This window comes from Phoxinus phoxinus, assembly GCF_949152265.1.
Source record: "Phoxinus phoxinus genome assembly, chromosome: 9".
NCBI lineage: Eukaryota > Metazoa > Chordata > Actinopteri > Cypriniformes > Leuciscidae > Phoxinus > Phoxinus phoxinus.
In genome coordinates, this window is record NC_136884.1 from 28,463,246 (window position 1) to 28,489,607 (window position 26,362).

The 26,362-nt window shown below is 40.6% G+C and overlaps 1 protein-coding gene across 4 annotated transcripts; it reads left to right on the plus strand.

The window, feature by feature from the left end:
* LOC307003987 (uncharacterized protein) lies at positions 1 to 25,712 on the plus strand. 4 transcript variants are annotated; one of them, XR_013798900.1, is made up of 4 exons: positions 1 to 86; positions 1,601 to 1,932; positions 18,479 to 19,991; positions 21,364 to 22,698. XR_013798900.1 is itself a non-coding variant. In XM_079622928.1 (3 exons), the coding sequence occupies exons 2-3, from the start codon at positions 1,662 to 1,664 to the stop codon at positions 19,309 to 19,311; spliced, it is 1,104 nt and encodes a 367-aa protein (XP_079479054.1). In that variant the 5' UTR covers positions 1 to 86; positions 1,601 to 1,661; the 3' UTR covers positions 19,312 to 20,721. The 4 variants fall into 4 exon arrangements, 2 of the variants coding, with proteins under 2 accessions (XP_079479054.1, XP_079479055.1); XR_013798901.1 differs by having other exon boundaries at positions 15 to 86; positions 18,479 to 19,466; positions 22,329 to 22,698; XM_079622928.1 differs by lacking the exon at positions 21,364 to 22,698 and having other exon boundaries at positions 18,479 to 20,721.
* Positions 25,713 to 26,362: the final 650 nt, after the last annotated feature.

Here is a 26,362-nt window from a genome sequence, read left to right on the forward strand (position 1 = left end):
AGAAGAAACGGGACTTTTATTTTGGCGTGGCGGTGTGACGTCATAGAGTCGCGCTCCTGCGTGTGTTGTGATTTGGCTGGAGAAAGGTTTGTGTTTTTTAGCATTTAAATCATTGCAAATTGTTCCGATCATTTTATAGTTTTTACAAGCGATGTTAAATTAATTGTTGTTATTGATTGATCTAACATTAATAAATGTTATTTTTAGTTTTAGAAAAGTGCATCCACACATTAGTAACAGAGACCAGACAGCAAGCCAACATTGAATAACGTTAAATATTGATTTTACATCTAAATAATCATTATGGTTTATATTGAAATTTCAATGCAAAATAAATGTTGAATCACCATTCATATATCGATGAAACCTGACGTTATTAATGTTGATGGCAACAACATTGATCTATAGTTATCTTTATGATTGATTAAGCATTGATATTTGGTTTACCAGGCGATTGCCAATGTGTTGAAAAGTCATTGATTTAGAGTTGACCGGGAAACGACCTGTGGTTGAAAAGTCATCGACATATCGTTGACCGGGAAATATGATTGAAAATCCATCGACTTAAGTGCGTCTCATTTCGCTCCCTGTATCGGGAACTATATCAGTTTATCACAAACACAAATAAGGTCATTGGCAAGATATTTTTAAACCCATTGTTTCCCAAAATGATTTTTATTTATTTAAAATAAATAAATTTATTTTAAATTTCAGTCTCATACAAATACTAAACATGACAATAATCCAACATATAGTGTACAAGTATTAAATAATTATACATGACAACAAATAGGGAATATAGGCTATATATATGTTTAAGAAAATAAGAGGTATGAGATCATCCTATAAATAGCATGAAAGCTTCATATAAAGACCCAAGACTCAACACAATTAGTAACTCAATATAATTTTTCATTCCTATCTGAAATAACAAAAAGTTGGGGTGTTTAGCCCATTTTTGTTTTATGGTATTTCCCCATAATTGAACATAGATAAAGGCCACATTTGGTGGTAATCTTTGTCTGTCTATTAAAATATAAAAATATTTTTCAGAAAAGTAAATTTCATTGCTAAACATTTACAAAGAAAACATTCCAAATCTACCCAAAACATTTAGCTATATAAATGCAATTAAAAAAATAAGTGGACAACATTTTCTTTCTCAATCCCACAGAAATCACATTTCGCATCTATATCAGTTCGAAACCTAAGAAAAAGAGTTTTAACTGGGTGCATCCCAAAATGATTCAGTGAATCGAATCACCGCGCGCTGACGTCACGTGCTGGTCAAAACAGTGTAAATACAACGAGATCACAAACGTGTATAACAACTTTTACTAACAAATCACAAATGTTTGTGTTTAATTGATTGAATGTGATCTACAAATATAAAAATACATACCTAAATATGAATGTCCAATATTATTAAATTGTAGTGCCACTTTTGAATGTGTTTAGTCTAATCAGGTGATTTAAGTCCATTAACTCTCTCTCTGACTGACTCTCTCACCAGTGCACTGAACTAGAGCTGATTGAGACACACACAGAGATTTAGTGTGGATTTATTTATCTTTCTGTTAATTATTCTCATCTCAAACAGGACAAACACACAGAAAAACTCCTGGTGAAGCGACTGAGATCCACGAGACACTGTTATAAAGATGGCGTTGATTAAAGAGGAGAGTGAAGACCTGACGATTGAGGAAGTATTCAGTGTGAAACATGAAGAAACTGAGACACAAACAGATCTGGTGTTTATGAAAGAGGAGAGTGAAGACCTGACGATTGAGGAAGTATTCAGTGTGAAACAAGAAGAAACTGAGACACAAACAGATCTGGTGTTTATGAAAGAGGAGAGTGAAGCTTTCGTGTTTATGAATGAGGAGCGTGAAGCTTTCGGAGTGAAACAAGAAGATGCAGAGGAACAAACAGGTTGGTTCTGTCAGGACCACTATCGTCAAATAGCATTCACTATCGTCTTCTTTTCTTTTTTCCCAAGAACTTTATTATACAATATGAACAACCATAAATGGCCTGGTACAAAAGAGGGATGAGTCACGATATTCGATTAGTTAGCGGACTCATAAAGCTTGCCACAAAGAACCGGCAAAAGTAATGAATGTGTCATATAGCAAGGAGACATTTTAATTGTTTAAAAGTAGACATTTCAAGCATTCTATAGATATATTTCTGAGTTTCGGTTCATTTATGAGACAAGTTCCAGTTCCAAATTAAGATACAATTTATACCAATTCATTTATATTATTTCATTTTATATTATAACAAAATTCACTTTAAAGAAAGGCTTTATACAAAACAAAACTTAATGTGGTCAAAATTATGTCTCCCGATATATTGCGCATCTTACGATTAGCCTACTCATGCTGTTCACTTTCATAAATCAACATAGATGAAATAAAAAAATAACATAATATTTAAACATAAATATGAAACTAAATAAAATGTCTTTAATGGCTGCAACAGGCTTACTGAGAAATGTAATGTCGGAGTGGACTTTGAGCGAACGCCGTTGTGCCGTGAGCATGTGGGGCAGGGGTGCGTTTTTTTGAACAGCCTAATAATCAATAATCCCAGCGATCGTCGAATATTATTTTTGCTTGAAATACGAAATGTCTTAATCAGACAACAGACCAGCACCATGGCATTAGAAAAATATAAATAAATAAAATAAAAATACATTCAAGTAAATAATAAATAAAGGAATAAAAGAGGCTTCTGCAGCATTATATTATATTATTATACAAGCATGTAGTCGACAGGTGTTGTTTCTGTCACGTGACTGTCTGACTAGTCGACACGTGGGGTGATGACATCATCGTTTCACTAAATATACGGATTGGCTGTACACACGAAAACACAAGCGTGTCGTTTTCAGATTTATCCACTCTGGGACCCGGTTTAAAAAAATAGGTTTCAGTTTCTCAAAACGCCGGATCCGTCTGGACGAAACGCCAATATGACACAAAATGTGTACGTATATCTACAGCTAAACACGTCTCCGTGTGGACAGGGCCTCAGACTCCTAACGAAAGAAAATAAATACCAGTTGCTATGTGATATCCAAAGCATTCGAAAAGCACTAACACCTATTTAACAGTAGCATTCAAGTAACTAATAATTAAATGTAAAAACACTGCACAGTCCTCACTGTATGAATTAAATATACTGTAGATTATTAAATATAGATAGATGATACTTAGTTATACTAAATTTATTCAGTGCGGAGCAGTGAGTGAGTTTCTCTTTTTCTTTCGTTGCTTGATTAACATTAATGACAGACAGCACTTTAAGAACAAATGCACGGACCATCCGGTTTCCAAACAGTTAAGCCGTCTTTCCACTGCTCAAGATAACTGATAGCCGATGGACCGGAAGTCATTTGTTTTCTATGGAGAGTCATACAAGGTCTACGCATATGTATATATATTTTTTATCCGATTCAAGCTTTCGATGTGTTAAAAAAAAGTACTTGTGCGACAAGCCGACCAGATGTGAAGTATTTCAGTGTGCGCGATGTGAAATTAATACAACTTTTTTGTTTAACTTTATCAGAAACACTTTATTCATTTAAAAATTCATGATTATTGATAAAATAATGATAATTTATTTAATATTTAATGCTGTTTGCATATGTTCCTTAACTTATAGTGGAGGTCATTTGTCCTATATGCATAGCTGTTTAATGTTTGCATTAATGTAGGCTAGTCATCATCCTACCATGGGGAATAAAGGTTATTGCTATGCATTCATTTAAAATTAATTAATTACTGGAGGAGCAAAAAGAAATATTGATAGTTAGTGTGGGTAAAACACTACCTGGCTTGGAGGACACAACTCAACGCAAGGATCATCGTTTAGTGCAGAAGATGCGCTTTTAACGTGGATTATTGGCGAGATTAAAAATGATCCAAAATAAAATTGAGCAAGTACATAACCAGCCAGTGTTCAAAACTCTCTGCTTGCCTTAGCTCGATTCAAAACGGTTAGCTTGTAATAATGTTTTTAATTCCAGTGGTACTGGTGGATTTCTGCGGGAAATTCGAGCATGTCTTTGCGTCATTACGTCAGATCTGGTCACATGAAGAAGGTGTCTCGGCTAGTAGGCTATATTGCGTGTGAGGATGCTGGAGGTGGAGATGTATAGCCTTTTCTCACAGCACTTGATATAATTAAACATATTCATTTGATGGCGGATCCAGAAAGGTTCAAACGACAATCACCTACTGGAGATTCACTAGTGTTAAAATGCAAAAGACATTGTTTGGACTTCGGAGTGGCTACAGAAAATAAGACGCTACAACCGGGCCCATGCCAAAACAAGGATAAATATCGGAAGGGCATTAAATGTTTTTATTTTATTTTTTTATTTGATGTAGTCACGCAATGCTGATGTTGTTAACATGTACAATTTGAGAGCAAATTATAATTTGCACGTTTTGACGTGATATGATAAGCGATCGTTAGATTTAATCAGCGTGATTTACTGCAATGCTTTTTTCCCCTTAGTTGGACAGAACAAAAGTGCATATTACTTGTTCAGTGACTTTTTCTGGTGGAAACTCTTATGTTGGTCATACTTCCAAAAACTATAATATGTGATTCTGAATGCCAGTATGCACACCGGCGGAGACTGACACACGCACATGTGTCAGTCTCCGAGGCACAACTCGCGTAAAGTTGATAATTCCGCGAATAGCTGCAATTGCAGATTTACAGAGATGGCGACAAAGAGGAAAAACTGCAGACCGCAGCTTTAATTTAAGACACGACCGACAGTGGTGAATATTCTCCAAGGCGGGAATTTGTACACCATTTTGAGTTTCTGGCAGATGCCCGCCAAACCGCAATTCATCAACTGCTCAGATTTCAGCAACACACTCAAGTCACATACATGTAGGCCTACACGTTGTTTTAATATTACCATCATTAATGATTTATCCCATCCGACTGCGACCCACATGCAATCAATCAGAATGTTATTTTTTTTATTAGGCCTAACGTAATTTAGCCGACCCGCCCGCGGATTATCCACAGCACCCACGGATATACCTGCGATCTGCGCATCACTAGACAGTGCACGTCTCTCTTTAGCTAGTAAATCAATTCACAAGTTCTAACTATTTAACGCAAATCTTCTGTAGTAATCTTCCTTCCATTCAGTGAATAATATCTACTGATATTTAAAGCAGTTTGAAAGAGCACAAAAACGGCTGCTTTACTTCTGATCTTGTTTGCGCGGTGGAACAGGAACATGTGATTTTCTTGCATCTTGCCCCAAAACTGTGATAGGCTATTTGGTAGTCCTATTAAGCCTGGTGATTAAAGTTATTGTATATGAAAATAAAATGACATAGGTCTATTGAAGTATTTGAAATACAAAATACAGTCTCTCAAAGTATTTAAAAAAAATAATAATAATAATAATATTTTTTTTAGGGAAAATACAAATTACAAAATACACAAAAGTAATTAAATACGTATTTCAAATACATGTAATTAAAATACTTCCCATCTCTGGATGTAATAATAGAAAATGTGTAAAAGAAAATTGAACAATCAAGCCTTTAAACATAATCTAGTACACCCCAAAAAGAAAATCAAGGCTTTGTAAAAGAGCATAATACCCCTTTAATACCAGGTGTAAACGGTCATAGTTCAAGTTACGCAGTCCGTTAGTGTTCAAGAAGCTCTCCAGCTTCAGCGCATGATGATCAGTGCTGTTATTTGACACAGCAGCTAATATTCATTTTAGATGTTTCTTTTTCTAAAACATTGATGCATTTCTTTTTTTGACAAATTATTTCAGCATATTACAACAATATTATACATTAAAATAGTTACATCTTTTTTTTTTTTTTTTTTTTACATAATTTTAATAATAATAAACAATAATTTATAAAAAAAATAATACAATAATATTAATAATAAAAATAAAAGGTCAAAACCGTTACCTATACATTAACAAGAGTTGGAAATAGTCATGTATACAAGAGAAGCCAATTGTGATATAAGAAGGGGTAAATTAGGAAAAACATTAAATTAATAAATTTTCTTGCTACTAAACCATAAATAATGTGTGTGAAAATGGGAAGGTTATGTTATCTCCTTATACCTCATTCATTATATTACTGAAATCAGAGTTTGAAATAAAGGATTTAAAATGTTGCCAAATATTCAAAAAATATTGAAATATATTCAGTTTACCTTTCATAATATATGTAATCTTTTCCATCGACTAACAAAAGGACATTATTGAGCCATTGCATGATAGATGTTTTTTCCACTTTCTTCCAATACATAGCTATTAGGTGCTTTGCTTGAAGTATACACAAGTCAATGAGTTTACTGTGCTACTACAATGTACAAAAAAAAATCCCCAAAATAAAAATGTCTGGTTTCATTGGGAGATTGACAGATACCATCTGAAAAATTATTAAAGCTATCTCTTTCCAAAACTCCGGCACCTTAGGACAATTTCACATGCAGTGCAAAAGTATCAGCTGAGCATTTGATGCATGTGTCTGGAGTGTTCTGATTAATTTTGTTTAACCTAACTGGAGTAAAATATGTTCTTATAATCCAGTTGTAATGTATTATTTTGAGATAACTGTTAATAGCTTGCGATTGAGCTTTCATACTTTTCCCCCATGTATCTAAGCATGATGCATTATTAATAATAACTAGCACTCTAATTTCTCTCGTATTTATTTAATTAAACCATATTGTTGATGAAAATATTTCATTAATGTCCGTGTGAAACCTATTCCATTTTATGTATGGCATATGCATTTTGATTATTTTTTATGCAAGTAATGTGACTTGTTTGTATTATTTATCCATTGTTTTATTTCTTTGAATACAAGTGGTAATAGTCAGATAAATAGGACTTAAAATATACAGATGTTTGTCCACAAATGCAAACATATTTCTCAAGGTATCCAAGAGAATGTTGTCGTCTATGTTGCCACAAGATCTAATGAGAATAGAAGCTGAAAACAAAACGGTTACTCTGCAAAACTGAACATGGATTAAAGTGTGTATGTCAGGTTAAATTTGCAATTATGATTAACACAAAATAGTTAGGGGAAATACACGTTTGACAAGTTGATGTATTGTTTTGTATGTTCTTCGATACCTAAAGGCAGAATATAAGATGAAAAAGTTCGTTATTTTCAGTCCTCACTTAAAACTGCCCCTCCCCCCAAACGAATCGCCTGACGTCATGAGGGAGACGTCTCCCCAGCCCCGCTGAGTTGTTTTGATAATTGTACGAGTGACGACCAATGGTGCGAGAGAATTAGTGATTAGGACATTTATTTAGTTATTTAAGTTAGGTAGTTAGTATACGCAGGCGTATTTTCACGATGGTGAATTACTCCGTTTGTGCTGGGTGCAAAAACACCGTTAAAACCGGTCACAGAGTCCACTTTTCCGCAAAAAGCAGGTCTGTGTTCCGTGCCTGGGTCAACTTTGTTCGGACCAAACGCGTTGACTTCAGTGCTGCTTCGTTATCCAAGACTTCAGTTATTTGCAGCGCCCATTTCACTGAGAAGGACTAAGCGGTTGGAGATCTCATGAGTTATAAAATGGGATTTAAAACCCGAGTGAGACTGGTAGCTGATGCGGTGGCTACTGTGTATGCTACTAGGGCTGGGCATCGTTCAAAATCTTTCGTTCCGGTGCAATTTCAATACCTCAGTTTCGATACCGGTTCCTAACGATACTTTTTTCGATACCAATTTTATGAAATCCATTTTAACAAGATTACATAACATATTACCTCAGAAAAACTTTTATTTTTTATTTATTTAGTTTTATTTTTTCAGTTTGACTCATGCTCCTTAGCAAGTGCACAAAGGAACAAAAAATGTTTTATAAAGCGCTCATGCTCACCAAAGCTGAATTTTTTAATAAAAAAATACAGTAAAACTTTAGTAATTTTGTGAAATAGTATTACAATTTAAAATCGTATCTAATATATTTCAAAATGTAATTTATTCCTGTGATGTCAAAGATGAATTTTCAAAATCATTACTTCAGTGTCACATGACCCTTCAAAAATATGAAAACAGTTTGCTGCTTAATATTTTGGAAACTGATAATTTTTTTCATGATTCTTTGATGAATAAAAAATTCAAAGGAAAAGCATTTATTTAAAAACAAAATATTTTGTAACATTACACATGTTTTAATGTCACCTTTGATAACTTTAATGCATCCTTACTGAAAAAAAATTCTGACTAACACATTTTTGAACGGCAGTGTACATTCAGTAGGTTATTATTTATTGCAATATAAACACTGTCCGAGTGATCAACAAGGTATCTCTTCATTTACCAGTCGAAGACGGAGCAACTTTCTGCTCTGTTTACTCCGTGCACTGTCAAGGTTTTCATCATATTTGTCGTGGTACCGGTCTTTTGCAGCAATTATTTTACCGCAAATACTGCATCGCGCGCTGTTGGCATCGAGCCTGGAGAAATGTAGCCACACTTTTGATCGACTTTTCCACATCTTTAAGGTATTATGTGTGTGTGCTCGCGTCTCATATGAATATGTGCGCGGAGAGTTTGTGTGTGTGTGTGTGTGTGCTCGCGTCTCATAAGTATGCGTGTCGAGTTCTCTTACGTAGAGTTCTCTCGTACTGCGTCGAAAGACGCTACGGGAAAGATATTTCTTTTTCGAGATTGAAGCCTAAAAATTAATCCTTAATTTTGTAAATATTGTTAAACGCTTTTCTGTAGCATACAACCTTAGGCGGAGCAAATCGCGCGCCCATTGGCTGCTCCGCCAGAAAAGCACAGCCTATGCGAGGCCAGTGACGCTGACCAATGAGGACGCTTCGCGCCCTTCTGCGTCATCTCCCGCCAAAACGGGTGTGGTCCAGGCCTATAAATACAAGCATAGCTGTCTCCCACTCCGATTTTCTAAAATTCACGAAGCTACACGCATCGTTGGATTGGATTCGAGCCGCCACAGCCGTTTGGAACAAGCACCTCAGCAGGACGAGCCCTTTATCTGAAGCCGCCTTCAGCCGCCGTTCCCTGCTGCGCTTCTCCGGCGTGGAATATCCTTTTACATTATGTGTGTGTGTTTTGTGTGTGTGTTCGCCGTCGCGTCACACAGTTTTTCCACCACTAAAAGAGCCGAGCGTCTTTTTCAAGATGCCTCGCACCTCCTGTGGCTCGTGTAGAGCCCCGCTCAGCGACGGGGACCACGTGCTTGTGTTTCCTGCCTGGGTGATGATCACGCAGCTTCAGCTCTCGTCGATGGCGGCTGCCATCACTGTGATTTGATGCCTACAGTGACTCTGCGGACTCGCCTGGGGTTCATTTACTGAAGCTGCATCTTTCTGCCCGCTGTAGTGCCGCGCCGTGAAAAGCGCCGTGCTCAGCGGAGCCCGGAACCTCCCTCCACCACGAGGTGCTCGCCGCTGCTGCCGCCAGCTTCTCCGCCAGCTTCTCCGCCCGCTTCGCTGGACCCTCTGACGACGGACAAGGGCCGCTGTGTGCCGCCGCGTCCGTCATGGACGAGGAAGGTGAAGCCGCGTCTGTGGAGGACGACTGCTGTTCTCTCCTCGCTTCGGGTAGCAAGGGATGGGCGAGCTCCGAGGATCTCCCCTCCCCCGCCGCTCGTGAGCGTCGACGGAGAAAGACCAGCATCGATGCGCTTACCGGCTGGAGGGCTGCTTTTCTGCAGAGGAACGTACGTTACCGTCCTCACAACCCGCGCCTTTTCCTTCCTGAATTCACGAAGAAATCGCGGAGTCCCGGAAAGCCCCGTTTTCAGCCAGGATGCGCACTTCTGCTTCGAGGAAAGCTACAGTGTTAAAATCCCGCCGCGGCCGGATTTCACTAAAATGTCTCGCTCGCACAGTCCCAACATACGCGACCGTGCCAGTGTATTTTGCAGTCACCAAATCGGCATCAATGCCCGTTTGCCTGCACACAGACGCCGTTTTCACGACGCCCCAGGTAAATCTGAAAATGTATTTTCTGGTGTCCCGGCCACGGCCGATGGTGTGATGTGTGTATCCTGAATGCCCACGACCCAGTGCCCATTCGTACACACAAGCACAGCCCTACACAATACAGGGCTTGCACACATAAAATCGACTCATGTCGGTTGTGCATCACATGTAAGTTAGTGAACGTGCCCGCTTTTCAGTGCCCACAATCACTACACACTGCATGTCCCGTGGTTTCTGTAAAAACGAAACGAATGTACGGTCAGTCGGTTCTGATAGACCGTACTCTCTGTGCTACACGGTGTCCCGGCCACGGCCGATGATGTAATGTGTGTAACTGTATGCCCACGACCCAGTGCCCATTCGTACACACAAGCACAGCCCCACACAATACAGGGCTTGCACACATAAAATCGACTCATTTCGATTGTGCATTATATGTAGTGATCGTGCCGTTTTCAAGAATGCCCACAATCACTACAAGCTACATGTCACACGGTTTCTATGAAACGAAACCGATGCACGGTCAGTCAGTTCTAATAGACAGTACTCCCCAGTGCTATAAATGTACCCGCGTTCACGCACCTACATTTATTCTCAAACATGCCGAGCCGTACGGGGCTCGCACCGCGCGCTCTCTCTCTCTCTCAGCTGAGAGAGCTGAGCGCACGCGCGGGCTGCCCGCTCGATTAAGCGCGCCTCCGCATCATACGCTGCAATGGCGCCCATGTTACAGCACACGACTGCTCTCGTGTCGCCGCCATTTCGCGACCAGAGCCCGGTTTTTCAACCCGTGCAAGCACAGCCCTGTACAACACAGGGTCTGCACACATAAAATCGACTCATGTCGATTGTGCTTTACATGTAGTGAGCGTGCCCACTGTCCAGTGCCCACAACCACTACACACTGCACGTTCCGCGGTTTCTGTAAAAACGAAACCAACGAACGGTCAGTCAGTACACAAACACAGTGTCCCCGGTGTTATAAATGTGCCCGCTACCACGCGCCCACATTTATTCACAAATATAACGAGCCCTATGAGCGCGCGCGCGGGATGCACACTGTGTTAAGCATGCCCCCCGCCTCAGACGCCACGCCGTCAATGTTACAGCACACGGTTGCTCTCGTGTCGCCGCCATTTCGCGACCAGGGCCCAGATTACATTCAACCCCTAGTCACGCGTGCAGATGCATGGGAAAGACTTCCTGGGGTCTCAGAATGGGTGCTAGAGACTATAAAAAGAGGCTATTCGCTACAGTTTTATCGACGCCCTCCCCGTCACACGGAGAGAGTCGAAACCACGGTAAAAACAGAAGTAGCACATCTACTTCGAGCCGAAATAGCGAAGCTATTGAGCAAAGGGGCCATAGAGCCTTTATCTCAAGCTCAGAGCGAAGGGGGTTTGTACAGCAGATATTTCCTGGTACCGAAGAAAGACGGGGTCTCAGACCCATTTTAGATCTGAGGCATCTGAACAAAGCGCTAACAAAGCGAAAGTTCAGAATGCTCACGACCAGAAAAATCCTCGCGCAGATTCGCCGAGGAGACTGGTTTATGGCAATAGATCTGAAAGACGCGTATTTTCACATACAAATTGCGTCACGTCACAGGCGATTTTTGAGATTCGCCTTCGAGGGCCGGGCATATCAGTACACAGTCCTGCCATTCGGCCTGTCTCTAGCACCTCGTACATTTACAGTGTGCATGGACGCGGCGCTGGCACCCCTGAGACTCCGAGGCATTCGAATTCTGAATTATTTGGACGATTGGCTGATTCTAGCTCAATCGCCTTCAGAACTCATTCGCCACAGAACCCTAATACTCGATCACCTCGAGCACTTAGGTCTGAGAGTCAATGGGGAGAAAAAGTTCACTGATTCCCAGTCAAAGGATCTCCTTTTGGGACTGGAACTGAACTCGCTGTCTATGACAGCACGGCTGTCATCACAGCGCAGGCGAAACACCCTGCAGATGGCGGAATCCTTCCGCAGCGTCATATAGTGCCGCTCAGGAGATTTCAAAAAAATGCTTGGCCTCAGCCTCGGCAGCTCTACAGTTGGGCCTGCTGCGCATGCGCCCGCTGCAGTTCTGGCTGAAAGCGCGCGTACCGCGCCGAGCATGGGTTCACGGTCGTTATCGCCTCAAGGTCAATCAGGAATGCATTTCAGCCCTGACACCATGGAGAGCGTCAGACTGGTACCGGTCAGGTGTAAGCCTGGGGACTTCCTCGAGCCTGAAGGTGGTGTCCACGGACGCGTCCACCTCAGGCTGGGGAGCACTGCTCGAAGGCAGACCGTTCTTTGGCTAGTGGGCGGAACGAGTCGAACTACCGCACATAAACTGCCTAGAAATGATGGCAGTGGACTTAGCGCTGAGGCGTTTTCGTCCTCGGATAAAGGGACACCACGTCCTGGTCCGTTCGGACAACACGTCGGTAGTAGCCTATATAAACCGCCAGGGTTGCGTGAGATCCCGGAACCTCTTCAGGTTGACGGAACGCATACTGGTATGGGCCCAGCACAACCTGCGCTCGCTGAGAGCAATGCATGTGCCTGGTCATCTGAACGTAGGACCAGACAAACTCTCACGGAACAACGTTCCGACGGGAGAGTGGTCTCTACACACACAGACAGTGCGTCTGCTGTGGGAAATGTTTGGCAGAGCGGAAATAGACCTGTTTGCAACCAGGAAAACGCTCACTGCCCGGAATTCTTTTCGAAGAGCACGAACGCGCTGGCCAGTGTCTGGCCCCGCCGTCCGCTCTATGCTTTTCCACCTGTCTCACTCCTGCCTCAAGTGCTGGAGCAAATCAGGAAAAGCGGATGCTCAGTGCTTCTTGTCGCACCATACTGGACGAATCAACCCTGGTTCCCAGTTTTGATGCAACTGAAGAGTACTGCTCCATGGCCGATTCCAGTGAGGAGGGACCTCCTCTCGCAGGCCAAGGGCTCGATTTTGCATCCTTGCCGGATCTATGGTCCCTACATGTGTGGGCCATAAACGGGTACCCGCTAACCTCCCAAAGGGAGTATTAGACACGATCGAGCAGGCTAGGGCCCCGTCTACTAGACGGCTCTACGCTTCCAAATGGTCGGTGTTCTCTGGTTGGTGTTCAGACCGAGGTCTGTCTCCACTTCAGTGCGGGGAAACGGAGATTCTCTCCTTCCTGCAGGAGCTATTGGATAAGGGAAGAACCCCATCCACGCTCAAAGTCTATGTGGCAGCCATATCAGCGTTCGTTAATCCAATGCTTGGCCGTTCACTGGGCAGAAACGACCTGGTGGTCCGTTTCCTTAGAGGAGCCAGGAGGTTAAATCCTCCAAGGCCTCCTTCAGTCCCCGTTTGGGACCTTTCTACAGTGTTGAACGCTATGAAAGGGGCCCCTTTCGAGCCTATTCACTCAGTTGACATGAAGCACCTGTCTTTCAAGACCGTGTTTCTTTTGGCTCTCGCTTCAGTGAAGCGTGTAGGGGATTTGCAAGCGCTCTCAGTGAGAGCTTCTTGTATGGAGTTCGGGCCCAACGACTCTGTAGTCGTGTTGAAACCGAAGCATGGGTACGTACCTAAGTCCCTCAACACACCGTTCAGGGCTCAGGTCATCTCCCTGTCGGCTCTGCCGGCCTCTGAGGACGGAAATAGCTCCCTTTGCCCGGTCAGGGCATTAAGAGCTTATGTGTCCCGCTCTGCTGCTTTTCGACAGTCGGAGCAGCTCTTTGTTTCGTTCAGTGGGCGCTCTAAAGGGCGAGCTGCGACGAAACAGAGTCTATCTCGATGGGTAGTGGACGCCATTGCGCTAGCCTACGCATCTAGAGGTTTGGAATGCCCCCTGGGCATCAGAGCACATTCTACGAGAGGCATGGCCTCTTCGTGGGCTTGGTATAGCGGAATCTCGTTACAAGATATCTGTATGGCGGCAGGCTGGGCCTCCCCGTCTACATTTATAAGGTTCTATAACCTAGAGGTTCCTGCGTTGCAGGCTAAACTGCTCTCGGTCTAGAAGACTATGTATAGTGTTCCTGCCCCGCGCTGCGGCCCAGGTCACTCCTGTGTTTTAAGCATCACTCACTGACAATGTGTCCCATGAGTAGGGATGGGAACCGAGAACCGATTCTTCTTCAGAACCGGTGCCCAGTGAATCGATTCCTTGGAACCGTTAGCATGCCTGCGTATCGATTCTGCGTATCGGTTCTGCTCGTTGCAAACGTGTCATGACGTCACACACGCGCTGCGTTGTTTTGATTCAGAACGCGGCAAACATGGCAGAGGCAGAAGTTTGACGCAGAAGTATAATGAGGCCTTTAACGGGACGCCACGTTGCTTTCCGACCAGCCATCGCATGCCGTCTCACACGCACACATACACACTCACTGCGCACACACACACACACTCGCGCTCACTCACTCACACAAACGCACACATGTTCACTCACACACACGCGCGCGCACATATACACTCACTCACTAGCGCTCACACGCTATCTCGCGCTCACGCACACACACACACTCTCGCTCACTCATAAGCGCACATACACACTCTCTCGCGCTCACACGCACTCTCTCGCGCTCACTCACTCACACACACACACACACACACACAAACGCACACATGCTCACTCACACACTATCTCGCACTCACTCACACACACACGCGCGCGCACACACTCTCGCTCACTCACTAGCGCACACACGTTTTGTTTCAGGTTGAATCCAAATGAGCACTGTTAATATTCCAAAAGGCACAAGCTCTACCTTGACTGTTTTCAGTCTGTGTTTTTCGTTTTTATGGCAGATAAATGGCAGTTTTTTTTTTTGTTTTTTTTTTGTCTGGACCAATGAATGCGAAGGCACTAAGGCACCCTTCTTGATAATCTTTCAAGGCACACACAAGCGTGCCATGGCAAACTGGTTGAGAAACACTGCGGCTATACTGCCCTACAAAGTAAAAAGGCAGTAACTACGCAGAGTGCAGAACGAAGTCATGAGAAAAATGACTTTAAATTTATCCTGTGTCATCCAGCCTAAGTAGTTGTATGTAGATTATTACCATTTTTCTCCAAAACGACACACATTTGAGATAAGATGTTTTGTCACATAACAAAGGATGCCCTGAATGTCATGAAAAAGATAATAACTCATTTTTGACCAAAAATGCAGTTACTGCTTTTTTGCTTTGTAGGGCAGTATAGGTCCCTGGACTTTCCTTTGAGAAGTAGCTCACCTACTTTTAGGTTTGTTCTGAGGTTGCTACACATAATTTGTGTATATGTGCTCTGTGCTGTGTCTTCTGATCAGATATTAAAGCGAGTTAATACAAACAAACAAATTTGTTCTTATTCCCTCACCCAATGAGAATCGATAAGAGAATCGATAAGGAATCGGATCGATAAGCAATATCGATAATGGAATCGGAATCGTTAAATCCTTATCAATTCCCATCCCTACCCATGAGCATGCTATTACCCCTCATATATATCTATTATTACATATATATGTTATTATGCCCTTAGGGGCACTACTATAGAGGGATGATGCTAATTTTTAGCCGCTCTCCCTATACATTCTTGGTGTAGGCGCTTGTATACCAGGGCGTGCGCGCCCTCGGGTGTCTGTGTCGGTCCAAGAGCACGCACGGCGTGTTACAGGGGTTCCCGTAGCGACTTTCGACACAGTACGAGAGAACTCTACGTAAGAGAACGTACTCGGTTACTAACGTAACCTCGGTTCTCTCTAGGAGAGGGAACGAGTACTGCGTCTCAGGCCGTGCGTGCCCACACTGCGTCGCTTCTGTGACGAAAATCGGAGTGGGAGACAGCTATGCTTGTATTTATAGGCCTGGACCACGCCCGTTTCGGCGGGAGATGACGCAGAAGGGCGCGAAGCGTCCTCATTGGTCAGCGTCACTGGCCTCGCATAGGCTGTGCTTTTCTGGCGGAGCAGCCAATGGGCGCGCGATTTGCTCCGCCTAAGGTTGTATGCTACAGAAAAGCGTTTTACAATATTTACAAAATTAAGGATTAATTTTTAGGCTTCAATCTCGAAAAAGAAATATCTTTCCCGTAGCGTCTTTCGACGCAGTACTCATTCCCTCTCCTAGAGAGAACCGAGGTTACGTTAGTAACCGAGTACGTTTGTGCGTGCGCATGCGCGTCTCATATGAGTGTGCGCGCATTCCGTGTGAATAGAGTTTGCGTGTATGTGCGTGAGCGACTTTATGTGTGTCGTTGTGCATTTCATATGTATTTGTTTGAGCACTGACGTTGACGAGTTAACTCCTTAGGTATCGAAATCTGGAACCGAACAACATGTCATTTTTCGATACTCGATAGTATCGAGGCAATTCGGTCGGTACCTAAAAAGTATCGAGACTCGGTACCCAGCCCTATATGCTACTGTAGTAGAAGCAGTCGATCGCACCCGCGCCTCTCTCTCTCACACACACACACACACACACACACACACAAACCAACATATTCCACCATTGCAATCTTGACACCGCAGCCTGTTCATTGTAGCCACGGAGCTACAGAGCTAAGGCGGAGCTACAGATTAGGTGTCCCTAAATAACCCGCGTATAGTTCCGCATTAATTAATTTGCACGCGAGTTTTATTTATTTTTATACCGTGTATTCTCCGTGTATATTCATGCACCGAACCGTGATGCCCGTACCATTTCGGTTCAATACGAATACATGTAGGGGGAGAGTGGGGTGATTTGTACCAGGGGGGGGAAGTAGTTCCACCCCTTGGTTCTGGAAAACCATAGGAGAAATTGGTCATGTGACCACATAATTTTGAAAAGCAATCAATTTTACTCATCCTCCAAAGAAGAAAGAAACATGGCATGAGTGTAAACACATTTTAGCTCAAAAAACTGTCAAAGTAAAATTTCTATGATTAAGGTTTTTTTGATTGTAGTGTCTGAACAAGTATAGACACGTTTGAAAACATTTCACATATGTTTTAGTGCTTTAGCAGGCTATACAATGAGTCTATACAGTTAGCATAAAGTTAGCTCTTAACTGCTGGATCATGTTAGTTTTTCAAACTTGTGGGTCTGGGGTGATTTGTGCCAAAGGGCCTGGGTTAAGTTGTGCCAGATCCAGACCACCTATACCTACATACTGACAGGGGATAATCTGTAGAAGTGAGGAGATGGGCATGCCTCATCAGTGTTTGACTTAGGCCTACCTACCATTTGTTTAATTTAGCTAACACTGATTTCAGTTTTGAGTTTGCACTATGTTATTAAAGAGAAGTTTTATTAAGTTTTTAAGTGGCCTAAATCACAGGATGTTTAGAAATTAGCCTAGTCATTTTATTCTTATATGTTACATAATTGACAGACAGCATTCTATGTCAAAAGGCATCTATTGCCACAGCCTTTTTGCCTGAAATGATTCACAAATATCATAAATTGTGTTGCTATGGTGCTCTAAATGGTTGCTAGGGCGTGGCTTGATAGCTTCACAATGATCCTTAGAGACTGATTGGTCGTCTGAGTAAAATGAGCCCACCCTCTTGTCTCTGTGACACTGTGATCCAGAGTTATGTTCAATACAAAATCCCTATGCAATTTACCATATTGGAAAAACGCATGCTATGGTATTCTAACAGTTTAATAGGGAGACAATATCTAAATAAACCTTAAATTAGTAATTTTGTATTGAATTTGTCTTGCTTTTATATAGCATTACAGTTCATAACATTAAAATGTTCTGTTTTACTTCAGAAATCACTGGCACAATTTACCCCCAACATATTCCCCCAAAGGTACAACTTACCCCGCACCAGGGGCAAGTTGTGCCACGAGACCACTTTTTTTCCAAAAGCTACATTTCTGAAACAATTTATTTCAGATCCAAAGTTATTGTTCTCAGGGATGCACCACATCCTGAAATATATGTAAATCCTTAAGTTGAAGGCATTACTGTCATGGCCTCACTTTAAAGGCACTTTGAGTAAAAACTGGCACAACTCACCCCACTCTCCCCCTACCCTTACGCCTATACTTACCAGACACCTGACCAACTCTCCACTGGTTCTCTTCTTCACACAAGATATTTATGTTTCTTCGATAGGAATTATTTACATTTCTGTTTGGCTCCTCATCTGTCTCCCGCTCAAAATTGTATGGCTGTGGGCCATCGTAGGTTTGAGGGGGATTTTGCATCTCCTCAGACTCAAAACTCTCCATACTTGAATAGAACTTTGTCAGCACGTCTCCCTCATATGACGTCACAGCTCAGCTGTGTTTTAAAAATATGATCTTGACAGAAATGGCTATAAAGCTTATTGTAGAGTTACAGTAATAATTTTAATGATAATTACATTTTCACTCAGACATCTAATCCTTATTTAATTTATCAAAAACAAAAAATTAACCTGACATACACACTTTAAAGGACGCTATTTTAGGCCAAATTTTTTTAAGTCTGTTGCTTTGTGTCATTTAGACTGGGTTTAACTTGTATGTGTCCCTGTTCACCATAGACCTGATGGCACTGAAAGAAGAGAGTCAAGAACTGAATGAAATGAAAGAGAAAGATCAGTTTGACAATCATCATGATTTCGCAACTGGAGAAACATCTTTAAATTTCTCAAAGACCGACAAGACAACAACTAGATGTTATTTCACCTGCTTTCAGTATGGAAGGAGTTTTGATCAACAAGGAAATCTTGAAATCCACATGAGAACTCACACTGGAAAGAAGACTAACACCTGCCAACAGTGTGGAAAGAGATTCACTGTAAAAGGAAACTTTAAAGCCCACATGAGAACTCACACTGGAGAGAAGCCATTCACATGTGATCAGTGTGGAAAGAGTTTTGCTCAAAAAGGATCCCTTAAAGGCCACATGAGAACTCACACTGGAGAGAAGCCATTCACATGTGATCAGTGTGGAAAGAGTTTTGCTCAAAAAGGAACCCTTATAGGCCACATGAGAATTCACACTGGAAAGAAGTATTTAACTTGCATTCAATGTAGACAGAGATTTTCAAGTAGAAAAACCCTTAATGTCCACAAGCAAACTCACACTGAGCTTTACACCTGCGGAAAGTGTGGAATACAGTTCAGCCGAAAAGGAAAGCTTACAGTCCACATGAAATCTCACACTAAAGAGAAGCCTAACACCTGCCAACAGTGTAGGAAGAGTTTCATTAAAAAAAAACGCCACATGAAAATTCAAACTGGAAAGAAGTCTTACACCTGCAAACAGTGTGGAATAAGTTTTTCACGTAAGGCAACCTTTAATGCACACAAGAGAACTCACGCTGGAGGGCAGCTTTACACCTGCAAACTGTGTGGAATACGTTTCAGCTGAAAAGGAAACCTTAAAGTTCACATGAGATCTCACACCGGAGAGAAGCCGTTCACATGTGATCAGTGTGGAAATAGTTTCAGATGGAAAATATCCCTTAATAACCACATGAGTCACACAAAAGGAAACTGTTTTATGTGTCATCAGTGTGGAACGAGGTTCACAGACAGGAAACACCTCAATAATCATAATCAAGAAGCCTTTCACCTGCCTTCAGTGTGAAAAGATTTTCACAAATCAAAGAGACCTAGAACATAATTTGAAAACCTATCCTGGAAAGTAATTGTAGTGTTCTTCGGTGTGGCAAGAGGTTTACAAAATAGAGCAGTTTCACATTACACAATCACTCTGGAGGAAGACCAATTCATTTGAACAGTGTAATAAAACATATTCTGTCGTCACACTTACATATGGTCATGCAGATGTAAGACCCTGTGTGTTTGTGTGGAATGCATTTTAAATAATAATAATTTGTTACATTTATGTAGCGCTTTTCTGCGTACTCAAAGCGCTTTACATAGAAGGGGGAACCTCCTCAACCACCACCAATGTGCAGCATCCGCCTGGATGATGTGACGGCAAAGAACGGCCACCACACACCAGCTTATTGGTGGAGAGACAGTGATGAAGCCAATAAGTATATACTGTATAGGGATGATGGACAGAGGCCAAGGGGCAATGAGGTAAATGGCTTCATAATTTAAAATGGCACCAGAAAATATGCATCTTTGTGAAAGTAATTTTAATCAACATATTAAAGTCACTTCCATCGTGTTATAAAATTACACATCATAACAAATATTCATAACCTAAAGAGCAAAATTCTCAGTTAAAAAATACTGCTCAGTGTACATGTCCCACACTAGAGAGTGTTAAAATAACACTGAACCAGTGTTTAAGATAATGAGATATTTGATTAATCGAGTCATGATTGAGCATTAGTGATGAACACCTGCTGTTAACAAGCAGAATCACTGAAGGAAAGTTTAACAAGAACAGAAAAAGAGAAGAGATGGAAACAACAGATTTACAGCTACACAGCCTTGAATGAAATCAATTGCAAATAAAATGACACATTACATCTCTCAATCTCAGTAGAGAATGATTAAACTAAAAAAACAGCATTACCAGCTTCACTTATTACAAACAATTTTGTAATAAGTGAATATCTCCCGCCTCGTTCCCCACAACACTAACACACCTGCTAACTTTGTGATGAACACTCCGACCCCGGGAAACATTGTTCCCACCACTGACATTGGGCAAAGGACCATCTACATTGGGCAAAGGATTCACCGTTTGTGCTTGGTGTAACGTACGAGCTATACTTTCACTTTCATAATCACGTCAACTTCTGAAGGCAGATATTCCCCTTCAGAATTAGGGTCTGCGAATAGAAGACCCAACACTTCATTGTGGGTAACATTTATTGATGCAATTAGATAATAATAATAATAATCTAATGCAAATACTCGCTGACGTTGACAATATTGCTCTGATAAAATGGCTCACTCGCACACTAGCTCTGCTTTTGTTCGCAATTCAATGCGCTCTAGCTCGAAGATTTTGTATAAAAGCATTGTTTTTTTGAGTCAGGGATGAAGTATAACATGTCTGCCAACTAGTGGATGGGAGGTTGAAGGAAATTTGACTCCCTATTTGACAAAATCGGCCGTTTTGTTCAGTGCCGCATCTTGTCGAGTAAACTCGACCGTGGCGCCTAGAGGGTTAATGTCCGTGTGAAGCCTATTCCATTTTATGTATGGCATATGCATTTTGATTATTTTTTATGCAAGTAATGTGACTTGTTTGTATTATTTAGCCATTGTTTTATGTCTTTGAATACAAGTGGTAATAGTCAGATAAATAGGACTTAAAATATGTTTGCATTTGTGGACAAACATCTGTATATTTCTCAAGGTATCCAAGAGAATGTTGTCATCTATGTTGCCACAAGATCTAATGAGAATAGAAGCTGAAAACAAAAAGTTTTTTTATGTGTTGCTTTGTGTCATTAGACTGAGTTTAACTTATATCTGTCACTGTTCACCATAGACCTGATGGCGCTGAAAGAAGAGAGTCAAGAACTGAATGAAATGAAAGAGAAAGATCAGTTTGACAATCATCATGATTTCGCAACTGGAGAAACATCTTTAAATTTCTCAAAGACTGACAAGACAACAACTAGACGTTATTTCACCTGCTTTCAGTATGGAAGGAGTTTTGATCAACAAGGAAATCTTGAAGTCCACATGAGAACTCACACTGGAAAGAAGACTAACACCTGCCAACACTGTGGAAAGAGATTCACTAGAAAAGGAAACCTTATAGCCCACATAAGAACTCACACTGGAGAGAAGCCATTCACATGTGATCAGTGTGGAAAGAGTTTCACTGTAAAAGGAAACCTTAAAGCCCACATGATAATTCACACTGGAGAGAAGCCATTCACATGTGATCAGTGTGGAAAGAGTTTCGCTCAAAAAGGACACCTTAAAGGCCACATGAGAATTCACACTGGAAAGAAGCATTTAACTTGCATTCAATGTAGACAGAGATTTTCAAGTAGGAAAACCCTTAATGTCCACAAGCAAACTCACACTGAGCTTTACACCTGCGGAAAGTGTGGAATACAGTTCAGCCTAAAACGAAACCTTACAGTCCACATGAAATCTCACTAAAGAGAAGCCTAACACCTGTCAACAGTGTAGGAAGAGTTTCATAAAAAAAAACGCCACATGAAAATTCTGCAAACAGTGTGAAATAAGTTTTTCACGTAAGGCAACCTTTAATGCACACAAGAGAACTCACGCTGGAGGGCAGCTTTACACCTGCAAACTGTGTGGAATACGTTTCAGCTGAAAAGGAAACCTTAAAGTTCACATGAGATCTCACACCGGAGAGAAGCCGTTCACATGTGATCAGTGTGGAAATAGTTTCAGATGGAAAATATCCCTTAATAACCACATGAGGATTCACACAAAAGGAAACTGTTTTATGTGTCATCAGTGTGGAACGAGGTTCACAGACAGGAAACACCTCAATAATCATGTAAAAAATTCACATCAGTGAGAAGCCTTTCACCTGCCTTCAGTGTGAAGAGATTTTCACAAATCAAAGAGACCTAGAACATAATTTGAAAACTCATTCTGGAAAGTAATTGTAGTGTTCTTCAGTGTGGCAAGAGGTTTACAAAATTACACATTCACTCTGGAGGAAGACATTCATTTGATCAGTGTAATAAAACATTCTGTCGTCATACTTACATATGGTCATGCAGATGTTTGTGTGGAATGCATTTTAAATAATAATTTGTTACATTTATATAGCGCTTTTCTGGGTACTCAAAGCGCTTTACATAACCACCAATGTGCAGCATCAACTGGATGATGCGACGGCAGCCATATTGCGCCAGAACGGACACCACACACCAGCTTATTGGGCTGGGCGATGTCGATTATAACAGTCGTTTCTAGACGATAATCGTCAATATAAAAAAATTACATGGCCTATATTTCACATAGCCCTATACACATTTATTCACATGCAATAATATGAATTAAATATTTTTTATAGGCTAGTTAGGATTAGGAATAGAAAATCGATTCTTCTTGATATAATTATTTAAGCGCAAGACGAAAGAACTTGTCTGCATGCGCAATGTTTTCTGAGCTGCGCACTCAAACAACGAGCCGCCACTCACATAGTGCACAGCCAAATACATACAGAAGTATATCTCACAATTATCCTTAGTTAAAGGTAGGGTAGGTCAGAATTGTCTAAAAAAAACTTTTATTCAAATTGGTTTAAACTGTCTTTATATACCAATACATAATTAAAATGCAAGTACTCTGAAATAGAGAGTATAAAAAACTGAGTGACTCTAGTGTATTTAATCTTCAATAAACACAGCTCATTAATTCCATTCACTCCCACCTAAAAACGGGTGCGCGACTGCGCGCACGTGGGCAGAGCCAGTAATAGCGGCGGTAGTCATGGTGACAGTCACGCAAGCCAATCACTTGTTTCGTCCCGGTAGGAATTAATGAGCTGTGTTTTTTGAAGATTAAAATACACTATAGTCACTAAATTTTTTTACTCTCTTTTTCAAAGTACTTACATTTTAATTATGTATTGGTATATAGAGACAGTTTAAGCCAATTTGAAAAAAAGTTCTTTAGACAATTCTTACCTACCCAACCTTTAATTTATAGAATCAAATAAACACAGTCGGTTTTGTCTTCGGTTGAGAAAGAAAAACACTCGCTGCCACCATTTAATAATTATCAAAACACAAAGGAAAGAGAAAATAACTCACTGAACTTTTGTAACTTTAACTAGCTTAATATTTTATATGCCCGTTTTTCGGCGCTGCTCTAATGGCAACATGAGTCTGTGTAGCCACGACCTTGAGATGTGTTTCCGGTAATACATCCTTTATCCTTACTTTCCTAATTTTGTTAATAAATAAAAAAATCAGGTCTTTTATTTTTTTTTAATAATTTACATTATTTTTATGTTATTCATATGCTATTCGTTTTTATAAAATGTTGTTCTGCAGACGAAAAAAATAAACTATCCTATTAATTCAGAAAAGCAGACATATATCCATTTAAAACAAAATAATATAGGCTAATCAAGTAGCCTAGGCCTATTTTATTTTGGTTTGCAAGCTAATAAAGTTAATCAGAAAAACAAATAGTAGAAGTAGGCTAACTTTACCCTTTTCTGAATATTAATTTACATATTGCACATAGCCTAATAAATAGGCCTAATCAAAAAGCACAAACATGACCATTGTAATTAAAATTACATTATATTGCAAACGGATGAAGAAATTTAGTTGATTTGAATATCTCATGCACGCGTTCGGAGGTTACAATGTTGGCAGCTCCGTTACAGTACGGCTATATTGGAAGCGCTACTTTACTTTAAATTAACAAAAGAAATTAACAAAAGAAACAAAATAATACCCAAATATAACTTTTAATGAGTTCTGTCTCTGAATAAATAAACCTATAATTTTTATTTCGTAAACGGCTTAAGGTGACCTTGGAACTAGGAGGAGGAAAAAAATAAAATAAGTTTTTGCCCTTATTTATATACCAAGATATTTAGACCAATAACAAATCTAGTATAGTTTAAATACAAGTTTAAAAACAGCGCTACATATTTTTAGGAAATTAAACTGATCAAATAAGGCGATAGGTAGGCTTACCAGCAAAAAAGAAAGAAAGAAAGAAACATCGGACCTTATGAAAAACAAATAGGCAAGACACCTTGCTATAACATCAACATGCATTCACCATTACAATCACTAAATTGTCTTCTGTTCAGTTCAAATGTAGCCTATTGAACATTTCTCCTCGCGAAACGAACAATGTGTGTGGTAATGATTAGCAACACTAACATAACAGCAAAGCTAATGTTTTATGCTCGTTTAAGCTCAAACTAACCAAAGTAAAACCTTTAATTTTTCGATCATTCAATTAAACTAATTAAATCGCAGGCTATCATTAGATAAATGCAGCCAAACTCGTTGTCTCCGGCGGGGCGTTTTGGGGGCAGGACTTGAGTAGACCATATAATCGGATATCGCGATATTTTTTTAAGGCGATTACCGATAAAATATTTTTTACATATCGCCCAGCCCTACCACACACCAGCTTACTGGTGGAGAGGAGACAGAGGCTGCGTTTACACTTGGCAACATGCGGTCACCATGATCCGATCAAGCAGATCGGATCAATAGCCAATCAGGACACCGTGCGTTTACATTTGTTCATATTATGTAGCCTCTGTATCTGGATAACCGATCTGATTGGTTGACATTTGTGCTTTTTTCAGTTATTTATAAACATGTTAATGCCAAAGGTGTAAATTCACTCTATATAGCACAAACGGGGCTACCATAATATGTGAGCAACATGTCATGTTTGTATTTTTAAGAGAATAATGTTTATGCATGGTTATTGAAAAAAGTAAAAATGAAAGTTGCTGAAATAAGACCACAAAACGCTTACTAAATATGTGTTCCCAAGACTTTTGACTAATGGATGTTGTCGCTTCGAGTTCTGGCTTCAAAATGATGTGGAAAAACATCCTGCCTAATCGTTCACATAAAACAATACATTGATTTAAACTTTGTAAGACTGTTTTTTTGTCAGAAGAGGTTTATGCCTGGGAGTGGTAATGGCCTATCAATATTAATTAGATTCAGACCCAGGGTGTGACAGACACTCCCCCAATGGCCCATCATGAGGCAAGCCTAAACAAAGAGATTCAAAGGTTTTGTTTTTCAATCTGTTTTATTGTAATTCCTCTATGTGGAGGAACTAAATGTTCAACTGAAGACACAAGTGAACATTACATGCCTGGCATTTCCAAGGTGTGTCCTGCCTGTTACCAAGCTGTCCTTTGCTAAGCACACAGATCTTGCGACCAACTGTGCAAAAAGGAATATTTTGCAAAACTGCAATGGAAACAGTTTTTGAGCATTTACAGTCACCTGACTTAGAAGACGCGGTGTGTTTGGGGTCCGTGTACGCAAATAATAATAATAATTATCATCATTATTATAACATTTATTAGGCTACATATTTAGAGATGCTTTTATCCAAAAAAGGAACAAAGCAATTCATCAAATGTCATTCATAATACGGGTTAGACAATAATAATACAGTACTAAGATTATCACAAATAAACACAAGATTTTGACGCATATCCAAGGGTTTGTGTGGAGTGTGGAGCGTGCACTATATGGCACGGAGGCGAGCGCGTGAACACTTGCATTTTCCTATCAACAGTGGAAACAACTTAAAATACTCAATCATTTCTGGTCATACAGAAAATAATAATACATTATTTGCAACTACTTTTTTTGTGTAAACTCACAATAACAAGAAAACGTTGTTTTGTAAAAACAAATCAGGCGCGCTTTCATGATCTCCGTGAACTGTAACACGAGAACTGAAACAAAATATAGCTAGCCTATGTAGGCTAAAGCTTGAAATGTCCACTTTAAAACGAACAAATTCGAATCAAAAGCTAATAC

What these genes read in the sequence shown, in the direction of transcription:
- LOC307003987 (XM_079622928.1), top strand. Translation starts at nt 1,662, where the DNA reads ATGGCGTTGATTAAAGAGGAGAGTGAAGACCTGACGATTGAGGAAGTA. An exon ending in AGATGCAGAGGAACAAACAG is followed by an intron (nt 1,933 to 18,478) that starts GTTGGTTCTGTC and finishes TGTTCACCATAG; the next exon opens with ACCTGATGGCACTGAAAGAA.